The sequence below is a fragment of the Vombatus ursinus genome, unplaced genomic scaffold, assembly GCF_900497805.2.
Source record: "Vombatus ursinus unplaced genomic scaffold, bare-nosed wombat genome assembly UNPS02011700.1, whole genome shotgun sequence".
In the NCBI taxonomy this organism is placed as follows: Eukaryota; Metazoa; Chordata; class Mammalia; order Diprotodontia; family Vombatidae; genus Vombatus; species Vombatus ursinus.
Window position 1 is genome coordinate 1,858,185 of NW_020951478.1, and position 15,270 is coordinate 1,873,454.

A 15,270-nucleotide genomic window follows, 5' to 3' on the forward strand; every position below is an offset into this window, starting at 1 on the left:
AAAATGCAGATGTGATATATGAACTCATTAACATTCTTACAACTCTTACCCCTTCTCCCGACCCTTGTTAAATGTCCTTATTCAACCTTGATTTCAGAATTTTTTTTGTTCTTTTTCTAATTCCAGATCTCCCAAAAAGCAGTATCATGTAATGGATAGATAACTGTCCCAGGAAAACTAGCATAAAAATCACACCTCAGATACATATTGGATGACATTAGGCAAGTCAATTAACATCTCAGAGTTCCAGGAAAGTCACTAAGACTGTATGTTGCAGAGAAAGTGTATTGGTAGAGGAAGTTTCTTCACTTGGGAGTTACGTATCCCAAGTAAAATCATAGCACCATTTCCTATCCCTACCCCTAGAGGAATTTCATTAATAGATAAATAGTATAATTCAGAAACAAAAATGTTTATATATATATATGTGTGTGTGTGTGTGTGTGTGTGTGTATGTGTGTGTGTTTACATATATATGTGTACACACACACACACACACTCCACCTAAATAATTCAACAAGCATTTATTAAGCACCTACTTTATGCCAGGTACTATGTTAGACAATGGGAATACAAAGTCAAAAATGAAATAATTCCTGCCCTTAAAGAGTTTATATTCTATCAAAGGAAACATAGGCACACACACACACACACACACACACACACACACACATATATATATATACATATACACACATACACATATGCATATATATACACACAAATATACATACATATATGTATATGTGTATATACTAATATATTAAATAAGTGCAAGGTGACTTTATAGGGGAAGTGATTAGTAAATGGGTAGGATATTAGGAAAAACTTCACATAGAAGGTGGTACTTGAGCTGGGTTTTGAAGAATTCAAAGTATTCTAAGGAAAAGGTAGGAAGTGATGCATTTTAGGCATGGGAGTTGGAACATCCAATCCATGGAGATGAAGCATTATGTAAGGAATGGCAAGAAAGTCAATCTACCTAGAGTATGGAAGGTGAGAAGTTGGTGTGGGGGGTAAGGGGGGATTATTTTGGAATAGTAGAAAATAGCCAGGTTGTGAAGGGCTCTAAAAGCCAAATAGAGAACCCCAGTGTAATTTATCATGTAGGAGAATTTCATGGTCAGATTTGTCTTTTAAGAAAACCACTTTACCAGCTACATGTATGATAAATTAGAGTAGGAGAAAGAATTGAAGCAAGGAGACCAATTAGAAGGTTATTGTAATAGTCCAGGAGAGTGGTGATGAGGACCTGAATTAGGGCTTTGGTTGTGTGAATTGTGTGAAGAGTTGTGTGGTTGTGTGAAGAGGAGGGTATAGATGTGAGAAATATGGTGGGGGTAGAAATGGAAATATTAGGCAACTAGACACAAAAGGTGAGGGGGTCAAAGAATAATGCTGAAGTTGGGAACCTGGGTGATTAAACATCCAGTAGAGTTCTGGATAAAAATAAGGTTCAGAAGAGGGGACTCAAAATGTATGTGCCCTTAAAATAAAGTGATTAACTACACACGTGGTGTTGTTCAGTCCCATGAGACTCTTCACAACCATGTGGATCATAGCATGCCAATGCTGTTCATGGCATTTTCTTAGAAAAAAATATTGGAGTGATTAGACATCTACTTCTCTGGTAGATTAAGAGAAATAGAGGTTAAGTGACTTGCCCAGGGTCACATAGCTAGTAAGTGTGTGAGGTTGGATTTGAACTCATGTCTTCCTGACTTGAGCACTCTATTCACTGAGCCACCTTCCTGCCTCAATTACACAGGTACCTGTATGGTTTCTGTTCTCTTCAAACAGAAAAATGCACATAAATGATAACTACTTTATTTAGATCATATAACTAGATTTACAACTGAAATTCAAATATACTGAGAACTTTTCTTAGATCTTTGCAGAGAATTTCAGGGCTTGAATTAATTGAACTTCATTCAAATCCATAATTTATAGAAAACCATTACCATACCAGATATTATCCCAGAATTTATGGAATTTTTCTTTCCATAACTCTGAAAGTGACTTCATGAAAGCAGTGAAGATTAATTAGATAGAAACCTGGGATCACAGTCAGGGCTAGTGGTAGGACCAGATGTGGATGAAAATTGCATGTATCCAACATGCCCCAAGGTGACCTCATCGAGAGGGCTTGCGGAATGAACAATGTTGATTTCTGTGTCCTCTGTTTAATGTTTTGTTTTACCTATCATTTAATATACTACATTTATAATATGCATAAACCAAATTTAACACAAAGAACTACTATGCCTAAACGCACTTAAATACTTCCCTATATTAAAAAGAGCCAATAATATTTAGTAGCAAATCTTCTACTTGAAGACTTGTGTCCAAATTCTGAAACTCATACATGAATTCTAGAAGTCTTACTCTACATTCAGCCACCTGACCACTCTTTCTCAACCTCCAGATCCACCTTCATTAAAATATCTACTTCTGGTAATAGAGTCTATATCTCTGTCTTACATTTGTGTCCCAAGAGTCAGCATTGTGCTTTGCACAGGTTAGGTGCTTAATAAATGGTTGTTGAATTAAATTGACTCATACTGCTAATGCTAAATCCTACAATGAAAAAACTAGAAGAGATCCTAGACATAATCTAGTTTATTTGCTTTCAAATATGTTTATATTGCTATTTTCTGTTTCTTACATTATCAGAATTATCTCATGTATCCCTAGAGTCAACTCATACAACACATAGTATTTTTAGAGAGGAAAAAAATCAGTATAAGTGATTGATACATTGAAAAAGTCTGAAAACATATGCAGTATGTAATACTTATGGATTTCCTACTTCCTAGGGAAGAGTTGGGGATGTCCTCTCCTATCTCTTCATTCAAATTGTTTCTGTTGTTTGTGAGCTTATGAAGCAAATAATCTCTTCAGTTTGGTTTTCTTTCTAAAATGTTTCAAACCTTTCTTTATTACTGAACATCCATCTTTTTTCATGTATGGTCAAGTTCAGCTTTTTAGGGTAGGTCATCTTGGATTACATCATAAGTGCCATCGCTCTTTAGAATACATTATTTTATTCCTTTCTATGTTTTCTAGTGGGTGCAGAATACTTTTGTTTTATTCCAATTTCTTTTCCTTTATATTTGAATATCTTTTTTCCTGATCACTTGCAGAAATTGTTATTTCTGAATTGAATTATTAAATTTAACCAGTGCATCACTGCTTTTATTTTGTTCTTTTTTTTCTGGAAATCATCTGTGAATTCTTTCAATTGGAACTGCATCTTCCATCTTCAGAAATTCTAGTCAGTTCTCTCCTATTACTATGGTGTTAGGGTTTGTTTTTTTTTGTCCAGTAACTTTCTTCTGGGAGACCAAGAATCCCTAGTTTATCTCTACACCTCCTGTCTTCAAGATCAGTATGGCTTTTTTTGGACATGAAGCATATTTTCTTTCAATATTATTGTGTTTTGCTTCTTTTCTTCTAGATTGTCCTTCACTTCTATATATTAGTATTCCTAATCAATTGTTCTTTCTTTTTTTTCTTTGGTGAGACCTATAACCACGTATTGCATTTTTCCTATTTTGCCCATTACTTTTTTGCTGTGCAGACCATAAATTATGCACTCAAAAGTCAGGAATAGCATGTTGTGTTTCCATGTTCTCCTCAAATTCCATAGGGCTCACTGCCTCATCAAGTGTTGGATCATTTGCCTTTGTTTTTCAGTATCTATTCATAGATACCTGAACTTGTTTATTAGATCTGAAGAACATATTTCCTTCCACTGTTAATGTTTTCCCTGTTGGTTTATCTGCTTATGATTAAGCTCTCTGAGTTTTCTTCTCCCTGAGATATTTCATAATTTTCAGTCTCCGCTACCCCCCCCACTTCTGATCTTCCTTTATTCACTTTCTGACTCTGTCTCCTCTGATGGTGTTTTCCTTGGGGGCTGGATTTCAAAGGTTTCCATCCTCTTCCCATGCTGAGCAATTTATGGTTCACCAGTCTAGGTCTCTGTCGCAGGTGACTTTAGGGGTGGCCAAAACGGACTCAAACTGGATTCTGTTTTCTTTCCCTCAGGCTTACTGGAGTGCTGCATAGCTCACCTCACACACAGAATCTTTTATCCTGCTGTTCCTTTCCCACTTCCTCTATTTCTTAGTTTTCTAGCCCAGCACTGTGCTAAGGTTATCCACTCTGGCACCATCAATTCAGTGCTAATGTTAAAGGGCTGTGTCCCCAGTAAGCTTGTGCTTCTAAAGGTCTGCAGGCATGCTGGATGGCTGTAATGGCCTGGACAAACTTCTGCAGCCTGGAGCTGAGAGCTGCATAGGCATGGAAAGAAGGAGGGAGTACTATGCTTGGAGGTGGGCTTTGTCATAACCTATGACATGTCCTTGGTTCTGCCAACATACTCTTACTGAGAGTAGCACTGGAGGTGGGAGAAGGGTGCTGAGTAAACTCAGGGTCAATTCAGTTTTTTTTTTAACCTTTTGGATTCTAGGTGTCCTAGATCACAGAGAAACCTGAAGTTGCTTTATTTTGGTGCATTATTTTTATTTTGGAGAGGTTTGAGAGGTCATAGAGAATGTAGAGTTCTCCATTTTGTTGATTAGGTGGCTTGGAAGTTTAATGTCATCTAGATTAACTGCCTTATTTTATAGAGTATGAAACCAAGGCATGTGGAGGTAAAGCAACTTGCACACATTTATACCTTGAATTAATGGGAGAGGCCCAAATTGAATATCTGGCTTGCTAACATTTATCTCTCATTTTAAGGTTTGTAGAGCACTCTACAAATACAATATAATTTTATCCTCATAACAACCCTGGGAGGTAGGTGATATCATAATTCCGATTTTACGGAGGAGGAAACTGAGGTAAATGGAGGCAAAGTAACTTGCCTAGAGTTACACATCTAGTAAATGTCTGAGGCTGGATTTGGACTCAAGCCTTCATGACTCCAGGTTCAGTGATCTATCCAATGAACCACCCAACCACATATATAGAACTGAGGTTTTCTGATTTCCAACCCAAAGCTGATGTAATTATTTTTATGTCTGTATCTGGAATTATATTTATATTACCTATACATTAAATATGCATATGAATTTTATAACAAGATAAATTTTCTTAATAATAAAAGGCTTAATTATTTTTAATAAATGTTAGCTATTCATAAAATGCACCTGAATTTTTTTTTTAAGTCATCTTGCTGAATCACTTACAGTTAACTACAGTAACAATCCAAAAAGTGTTACTGGGACTGGCTGAAACAGATGCAAACGGCATCATGTACCTCTACTATAAAAGACAGGAATAACTAGCCTTTTCAGAGAAGGCTTTGCTTCAAGGTGGTGTTATTTTTCCTGGATGCTACACACAAAAGGACTGCTTTTGCCTAATTTTAGTGGAAAGTTGTTCCATGAAAATCATAGAAAAGAGTGGTAGCTAAACATAATTGACAGTACACAAAATACGACAGGCCTAAGTAGAGTGAGCACAATCAAGTGAACCAGAGTCAGATGATGCCTTTTTTTGTACACCAAAGCATAATATTGTTTCCTTTTCATTTCCTTTGCTACACTTGATATTTGGATTGTCGGGTTGTTCATTTTGGTTTAGTTGAAGTAACCAGTTGTGCATTTTGGCTTCATAAAAAAATTTCCACAAACAACTATGTGATTTCCTTGGACATTTTGAATTTCATAGTTATGTTATTCTAAGTGACTGGGCTACCCAATAAATAGCATCACATTACCATATGACTAGGATAACTAGGTCTTGGAGGATATACCTAAGACCTCAAGTGAGAATCCCATACTTTTCAAAGAGGGTAGTAGATCAAAATAAATAACAAATCTGAAGCAAGGTTAATCACTTGTTAACTTGAATAATAAATAGAAACCCAAAACCAAGATGTGGAAGTGGCCTAAGAGAGCAATCAGCCTTATGTCAATTTCCCCAACCTACATTCTCATGACAAATCAAGAAAACAACAGTATGGCAGGGGTGCTATGGTCCCTGACTGACTTGGAATGTTTAAGGCTTTTCGTTTGTCATAGCAAATAGTTCCATCCTAAAGCAGACACCAGCATTTAACACTGACTAGTAACATTAACAATAGAAAGAATGAGACATGTCAATGCCAGCAAGATGCCCAACCTTAATTAAGGGCTAGTTAATTACTTCTGTAACTTTTCTAGTGAACCTTAATGGTGCTGGACAGTTAAAAGTTTGAAAGAAAAGCCATAAATGCACAAAAAAAGTCTTCTGAGTAACAATATGCTTCTGTCAGTAAACTTTAGGGAACTAAAGAGAAATATCTGGTTATTAAATATTGTCCAGAAGCACTCACCTCTTTTTGTCGGTACTTAATAGCCAACTTGAGTCTTGCAAGGTCATTGCCACTTTGTTCTTCTATCAAGCTGTTATCATCTCGATAATTTAGGATGATTTCCAACTCTCTGGAACTCCTCGTCTGATCCAAAAGGTCCTTAGCAAATTGTTTGCACTGCCGGGATAGTTCTTCATATTCAGATTTAAATTCATTTTCTACTTTGCTCAGTTCTTGAAGCTCCCAACTCAGTTGAAAAGCTGTGAGAAATGGATCCTCGCTTGACAATGCAATCAGAGATGGGCTTGCCAAGGCTTTGTAGATATTAAGTCTGGAACGAGAATGACGCAGGCTGTCTACATCTGAACTGGAGACACATTCAACACAGTTACAGCGAACCTCATGGGGCCTAGGTACAGAAACGCCTTTCTGGACTAACAGTTTTATTATCTCATAATTATTTGTGTGGGCTGCCAAAATGATTGGTGTGATATCTGGTGTGAATTCAGAGAACTGCTTATCCAGGAGTATTGGAGGCACCTGAAAGAAAGGAAAAAAAAATCAACAAGCATTTATTAAGCACCTACTATTTGCCAGATATTGCTCTAGGGATTAGAAATACAAATAAAAATAATGGATCATGATGAATATTATTTACATCTTAGTATTTGAAACAACTTGCTCAGGTAACTTTAAATGATATTAAAATATTTTCTACAACTCTTGTATAGAATTGACCTGGCTTTCATTTTTTTTTCCCTAAACAATATAAAATCACATCACAAATAAATTCTTTGCATTATGACACATTTTATTTTTACTATGAATTTAGATATTGTAATTAAAAAATAAGTTATTTCAGTAGAATCCTACCCACTAAAACTTTCCCTTAAACACTCCATGTTACTTGCTTCTCGCCTCTTCCCCAACTCTCTGTTTTTTAAGTGGAAAAGCATCTCTAATATGTTCCTGTCAATGAATGGATGTGCAGCTGCTTTCCTTTTTTACCTGATAAATCTCTCAATGGAAATTATTTTAGATATGCCTTTTGGGGTGACATTTTTATTATGTTCCATCTTCTTTCAAAAACTTGATACTGAACATCATTATTTTGTTTTTGTTTCTGTTTTTTGTTTTTGTTTTTGCTTTTTTGGTGGGTGATCAGGGTTAAGTGACTTGCCCAGGGTCACACAGCTAGTAAGTGTTAAGTGTCTGAGGCTGGATTTGAACTCAGGTCCTCCTGACTCCAAGGCCAGAGCTCTACTTACTGTGCCACCTAGCTGCCCCTGAACCTCATTATAAAAGTTAGCAATCTTCAGTTATATGTTATTAAAAGCCTTATCACTCCTATTGTCAATTCATCCTCCCTAATACACTTTCAGGGTAAAGTATTCAAAATTGATTCATTTATAAATAGCCATTATTACAAAATACTTGTATTCAATAATGTCAGCAATATATATATACATATATATATATATATTTAGTGAGGCAATCAGGGTTAAGTGACTTGCCTAAGGTCACACAGCTAGTACGTGTCAAGTGTTTGCTCTGAGGCCGGATTTGAACTTAGGTCCTCCTGACTTCAGAGCTGGTGCTCTATCCACTGCGCCACCTAGCTATCCCAGCAATAGATATTTTTAAATTTTTCTCAGGGTTACAACAACATTTACATTTCAATATTTTGGTCTGCCAGTATTTGAAGCATACTGAAGGCTAAGAAACAATGTTGAATAAAGATAAAAAATATTAGGAAGCCAAAAATGATTCACAAATCCTACACATGACAATTAAGTGATATTATACGATCATTATCAAAATGATATTGTTGCAAAATATGATAGGCATGGAAAAGTTTGAGAGCGTCCAAGAGTATTCATTAAAAGATTTGGAAAGTCATTCATAGGTGCAATCATCCTTAAATGATTAGGATTTATTACATATATGAGGGCAGCTAGGTGGTACAATAGAGTTCAGAGTTCAGTTCTGACCTCAGACACTTACTAGCTGTGTGAACCTGGCCAAGTCATTTAACTCTTATTTGCCTCCATTTCTGCAACTGTAAAATGATCTAGAGAAGGAAATGCCAAACCTCTCTAGTATCTTTGCCAAGAAAACCCCAAATGGGGTCACAAAGAGAAAAATGATTGAGCAATAACGACACTATATATATGACTTCTTAAAAAGTCATCTAGCTATTTGAAATAGCCATTTATTATGTAAGAAATAATTTTATCAAATTTTAAAGACTTCTTTCTATACTACATTTAGTGTTAAATTCTTCAAGTCAAGTCAACAAGTCAAGAAGCATTTATTAAGTGCTTACTGAATTCAAGGCACTGTACTAAACACTGGGAATATAAATAGTGGCAGGAAGATAATCCTTGCCCTCAAGGAGTGTGTGAGTGTATGTGTGTGTGTGTGTGTGTGTGTGTGTGGTGAGAGAAAGAGAGAAAGAGAGAGAGAGAGAGAGAGAGAGAGAGAGAGAGAGAGAGAGAGAGAGAGAGAGAAAGAGAGAAATAAAGAAAGAGAAGGGTATGGAGGCAAATTGTTGGGACAGGAATTCTAGGTTGGCCATAGAAATACATTCACATAAAATGTATATTCATAGAAGACAGTATGTTCACAGAATAGTTATCTTAAATAATTTTTTTCTGTTGAGTCATTTCAGTTGTGTATAATTCTTCATGACCCCATTTGGGATTTTTTTGGCGAAGATTCTGGGATGGTTTGTAATTTCCTTCTTCAGACCATTTTATAAATGAGGAAACTAAAGCAAACACTTGCCCAGAATCAGAGTTAGTATGTGTTTGAAGCCAGATTTGAACTCAGGTGCTTCAGTCCCTCATTCGTTAAATGAAGCGTGCAAGGAAATGGCAAAAGACTCCAGTATCTTTGCCAACAAAACCACATATGAGGTCACAGAGAGTTGGACATGACTGAAAAATGACTGAGTAACAACCTAATCTCTTCCTATTTTCTAAACATGAGTAAAATGAATTAAAATAACTCTAAATATATTTCATATACAGTAAAATTCAATTCTAACCAAAGCCCAATTAATCTAATTAATCCAAACCTAATTTTTTTCTTTTTAATACTCAAACCTTAGGAGAGCAAGGGAATGACAAAAAAAGATCACTGCAGGTAATGCATATTTGGAGCTCTGGCCATTGTTCATAAACATATGTGTGTGCGTGTACACACATATACTTGAATGAATGTATGTACATGTCATATTTTGTGTATATGCAGCCCGCATATACAATATATGTAGTCATATATGTATATTTCTCTTTATGTGTGTGTATATTTATCAGTCTGTCATCTATCTTTATATTTATTTATCTGGAAGTTGAAAAAGATTCAGCATAACCTACTATGTTTTCCTTATCATATAGGATTGTATCGTATAATTTGATATTGAGGATGAAAACCATGAGGCATTGGAAATCCTCAATGATCATTGAAAAATTAAATTATCTTCACTGTACACTACAATATGCTTGTATGAAACAGCACTAATATACTTTGTTATGTAAGTCTTTTAAAATTAATTTATTTCAGTCAATAAAAATCTGTTTCCTCTCCCTCCCACTCTCCTCCCTTCTTTAACTGAGAAAGAAAGGAAAAAATCAGAACCCTGGTTATAAATAAATTTTGATGTTGGCTTTGTCAAAAAAAAGTCTCTATTGGTACTCTGAGTCTGTAACCTTTCTATCAAAAGGTGGGGAGCATGTTTCAATATGAGTCTTCTGAAACACTATTTAGTTATTCCATTAATCAGAATTCCTAAGTGTTTCAAAGTTATTTGTCTTTATATAATATTTTTCACTATATAAACCATTCTCTTTGTATCAATTCATATAAATCATCCTAAGTTTCTTTGAAACTATCCCTTTGGATGCCCATCAGTTGGGGAATGACTGAACAAATTGTGGTTTGTGATTATGATGGAATACTATTGTGCTATAAGAAATGATGAGCAGGATGCTCTCAGAAAAACCTGGACTTAGACGAGCTGATGCAAAGTGAAATGTACTGTGTACAGAGTAACAACAATACTGTAAGCAGTTGTGAATGATTTAGCTATTTTCAGCAATACAATGATCCAAGACAACTCTGATGGACTTATGATGAAAAATGTTATCCACCCCCAGAGAGAAAATTGATGGTATCTGAATACAGATTGAAGAAAGCTTTTTTAAAACTTTCTTTCCTTTTTTGAGTTTTTTCCTCCATTTGGTAGATGTTTTCTTTTACAACATGACTAATATGGAAATGTTTTCCATGACTACACACGTATAACCTATATCAAATTGCTTGCTTTTTCAATAAAGGGAGGTGGGAAAGGAGGAAGGAAAAGAATTTGGAACTCAAAATTTTAAAAACTAATGTTACAAATTTTTTTTTACAAAAAAACTGGGAAAAATAAAATACTAAATAATTTTTTAAAAAGAAACTATCTCTTTTATCATTTATTACAGCACAATACTATTCACATGTACACACACACACATTGTACCTATCTATCTATCTATATCTATATCTATCTATCTACTGCTCCAGCTATTCCCTATTATGGGAGCTCTCACTATTTTTGAGTCTTTGCCAGCATAAAATTAGTACTATAAAAACTTTTTTTTATATCATTAGAGTTTATTTTGTATAAGACTACTCTCTCCTCTAGTCTACCCTTCCCCTTATTCCTCACTCCCCTTTATCTTCTTTACTTCCTGTTTCCCTATTGAATGAAATGTATTTCTGTATTCAATTTTTGTGTATTTTTTCATCCTTTGATCACTTCAGATGAGAAAAAGAGATTATCAGGGAGAGCATCAACTGTTCTCCCTGCCCCTAACTCTTTGTATAGATTTCTCCTGTTATACTCCAATTGTGTGAAGCAATTTATGCATGTTTCCTCCCCCTTTCTTTTAATTCTTCCTTAAAAATCATGAAATAACAGATAACATTTATATAGCACTTACTATGTACCAGGCACTGTGCTAAATCTTTTATAATTAATATCTCATTTGATCCTCACAACTATCCTGTGAGGTAGGTGCTATTATTATCCCCATTTTATAGATGAGGAAACTGAGGCAAACAGATTAAATGACTTGCCTAGGATCACACAGCTAATAAGTGTTTAAGAATGGATACAAACTAAGGTCTTCCTGACTCCAAGACCAGTGGGCACTCTATCCACAGCATCACCTAGCTGCCTCAAAATATAGCAACCACTCCCAGGCCCTCGATCTGATTAGATCTATGTGAACTCTCTGACATCTGATTACATCTATGACATCTGATAGTGATAGGATTCTGAGGGTCTAGGTGTATCATCTCTCCATATTATAATGTAATCAGTGTATGCTCATTTATTCCTTTATCATTGTTTGTTCATGTTTACCTTTTATGTTTCTCTTAACTGATATTTTATCTTTAAAGTTTCTACACAGCTTTGGTCTATTTATCAAAAATGCTTCAAAGTACTCTTTTTCATTAAAGGTCCTTCTTCCCCTCCCCCCACCCCAGGGATTATACACAGTTTTTTTTTTTTTTCTGGATAAGTTATTCTTGGCTAAAAGTCTATAATTTTTGCCTTCTGGAATATCAGATTTCAAGCTCTAACTTCTTTCTAGTGGTGACTTATAATTTACATGTGATCCTGACTATGACTCCTTGGTACTTGAATTCTTTCTCACTACTTGAAGTATTTTTCTTTGACCACAAGCCTATAGATTTTGGCTATCACGCCCCCAGGAGTTTTCATTGTTTAAGTTTCTTTTTCTGACTCTAAAGAGATTGATGCAATTTCTTGAAATATGATATCTAGGTTCTTTTTAGCATAACTTTCAATTAGTAAATGGAATGGGATGGAATAAGCATTTATCAAGTATCTAATTTGTGCTAGGCATTGTGCTAAACATTTTACAAATATTACCTCATTTTCTTAAATTAATTAAATGATTATTAAATTATCTCTCTTCAATCTTTTCTAGGTCAGTTGGTTTTGCTGTGACATACTTTAAATTTTCTTCTATTTTTTTCAGTGTTTTGACTTTGTTCTAATAACTTGTCTTATGAAGTCATTAAATTTTATTTGATCTATTCTAATTTTCATGAAGTTTGTTGTCTGGGTAAGGTTTTTACCTCTTGTGCCAAGTTGTTAATTTCCTTTTAAATTCTTTCTTCCATACCTCACATTTCTTTTTGAATTTTTTCCTCTGATGTTTTCTTTTCATTCGCAAAAAATATTTAAACTACTTTCTTTAAACTATTGTAGGAATTCTAAATGAACTTATGTCTAAGTTATATTTTGTTTTGAGGGTTTGCTTTCAGATGTTTTGGAGTCATTCTCTTCTTTGGGGTTTATGTTCTATAACCATATTGCCTTTTTTTTGTGGTGAGATGCTTTGTTCATTACTTGAGCCAACTTCCTGATTTTGGACTTGATGTTATAGCCAAGATTTTTACTTTTCTGAAAGGACAGTCTGGGCTATTCTTGTTGCTGCTTTCTTGATGTATTGGATATTCTGTCACTGTGAGATTGCTGCGTTATTTCTGACTGGGGACCTGCAGGTTTTCAGTGCTCCCAAAGTAGTATGACCCAGGAAAAATTCTGATCATAGTTCCCCTGGTCTGGGCTCCTTAGGTTCCTGACCAGGGTTTGGTTCTGCATGATACACCTATGGTCTTGCCCTCAGTTAGCATTCTAGTAGATTGCTACTAAACTTGGCCACTGTACAAGAGTTCAAAAGCTCTGATGGTTCAGAATAACAGTACTGTAAGCTGACCTTTGGTCTAGGATTCCTGGCCTAGTTACTTCATTACAGGGTGCATACTGTGCTGGAGTCAAGAATTAGGACCTTATTCTACTCCTGGGGTCATAACCAAATATTCTTGGTTAAAAATTCTTGCTTCTGAACACTCTCCTTGTTTAGTACATTATCTAAGACCCACAACTGCTTCTCACCCTGGAACTCCCTCCAGAGGTACAGGTCCCCTCTACAGTCAGCCCCTAGATCTGTGACCCAGACATGAGTAATAAGCAATAGAACTACTAGGTGATATCTAATCCTACACCCCACACAAGGTTGGACCCTCTTTGCTCTATTTGGAATATTCTCTTGACCTAATGCACCTGATCTGTAATGCTTTGTGGTGGAATTCCTTTTCTAGCTAGAGCCCTATCTCCAGAATCTGCAAATCTTGCTGTTTGTCTTCCTACACTGAGCAAAGTTTGAAAAACGACTCAGTGTTATTTTTTTTCCCTTGATGTTTCCAATCAGTATGTTTTCTATTGCATTTACTTTCTAGATCTGTTGAGAGGTCCTGGGGCAGAGTCAACATAGCAGGGCGGGTTATATGTGATATTGGCTCTGCCTCTTCACTAATAACTTTAGGACAAAATTCTTACTGAAAAGGACTAAAGCACTGATTTGTTGAATTCTCTACTCCCTTCTTGCCCCAGTTAATATTTGTTTCATCAGAATCCTTGATTTTCAAAGCATTTTAGTTAATTAAATCTTATTGTGCATTTAAATACACATTGGTCATATGCATACAATGAGTTTGAAAATATTTACCTATTACAGTCAAATTTTGGTCTCTAGATAATAGCAAAGGGTATTAGAAAGCAGGAGGTAGAAAGTTGGAATTGCACCCTTCCTTCCAAATGTCCTCTCAGCAATATTTCTACAGGATTAATTGCTGAGAGCCACAGCAACCAGGAGTAAATGTACCCTATCTCTTATATTTCTCTGAACTGAAATAATGAAGAGGGAGAAGAAAGAGGATTACAGAAAGGGTAGAAATAAGTATTCTTCAGTACTTACTCTTGGATTCTCTCTGTGCTATACTGGGTTGGTGGATAAGAAAGGATGAGTGCTTAGTAAGCTCCTGACATCCACGGAGAGACAGTAAATTTAGAAACACAATGATTAAATAAAATTAAGGCAATAAATTATTCCCTTTGGCAAATTGTTTAACACCCTTGGGCCAAAGTTAGGTAGTCTGAAGGCCTTAGAATAGTTAGCCTCTGAGGTATCTTCCAGCTCTAACTCTTCAATGTTGTAACCCTATGATTCAGAATTAAGACAAAAGTTACATATACCAAATAGTATATGAGTGAAAGAAAGGAAAGATCACATCAAGGGCAGATTGATTAGGGAAGATAGAATTGAGATAGTTGATATTTGAGAAATTGGTGGAATTGTACAGAAAGTGAAAATGATGGTGCTAGGGAGTTGGGAGAGAGTCTAGAGAGGACAGGTGGTATGATCAAAGGCTCAGAAACAGAAATGGGCATCACCAGCAGGGATAGAGTACAGGAAGGGTGATGTGACAAAGTGGAAAGTGTGGTCGACGTAGTGAGGAATACTTGTGTCCTGACTCAAATACATTCTAAAGGGGTGACTTCAGACAAGCAAAAACTTCTTTGGCCTCAGTTTACTCACATACAAAATGAGGAAGTCTCAAAACATTTCTAAAGTCTACATGCCTTCTGACTTAGTGATACACCTATTAAACATATACCCCAAAGAGATAAAAAAAATTAGGAAAATGACCTGCATATTTATAGTAGCTCTCTTCACCATAAAAATTAAAATTAAGGGAGTGCTCACCTATTGGGGAATGGCTAAACCAATTATGTTATATGAATGTAATGGAATATTATTGAGTGATAAGAAATTATGAAATGGACAGTTTTAGAGGAATCTGGGAAGACTTCTATGAACTGAGTCAGAGTGAATAGAGCAAAATCAGGAGAATGTAACAACAGTGTTAAAAAGAAAAGCAATTTTGAAAGACTTTAAAACTCTGTTAAGTGCAATGATAAACTACTATTCCAGGACACTAAAGATGCAACCTGCTACCTATTTATTGATAAAGTGCTAATAAAACTCAAAATGTAGAATGAGATATACATTTTTAGACTCGATCAATGAAAGAATTTG

General features: G+C 35.4%; 1 protein-coding gene across 1 annotated transcript in view; it reads right to left on the reverse strand.

Annotated features, from left to right (window-relative positions):
- TRPC4 (transient receptor potential cation channel subfamily C member 4) overlaps nucleotides 1-15,270 on the reverse strand; it is a 225,919-nt gene that overhangs the window by 133,162 nt on the left and 77,487 nt on the right. The window contains 1 exon segment of the mRNA XM_027856922.1: nucleotides 6,329-6,847. Within this exon segment, the coding sequence (XP_027712723.1) occupies nucleotides 6,329-6,847 (519 nt within the window).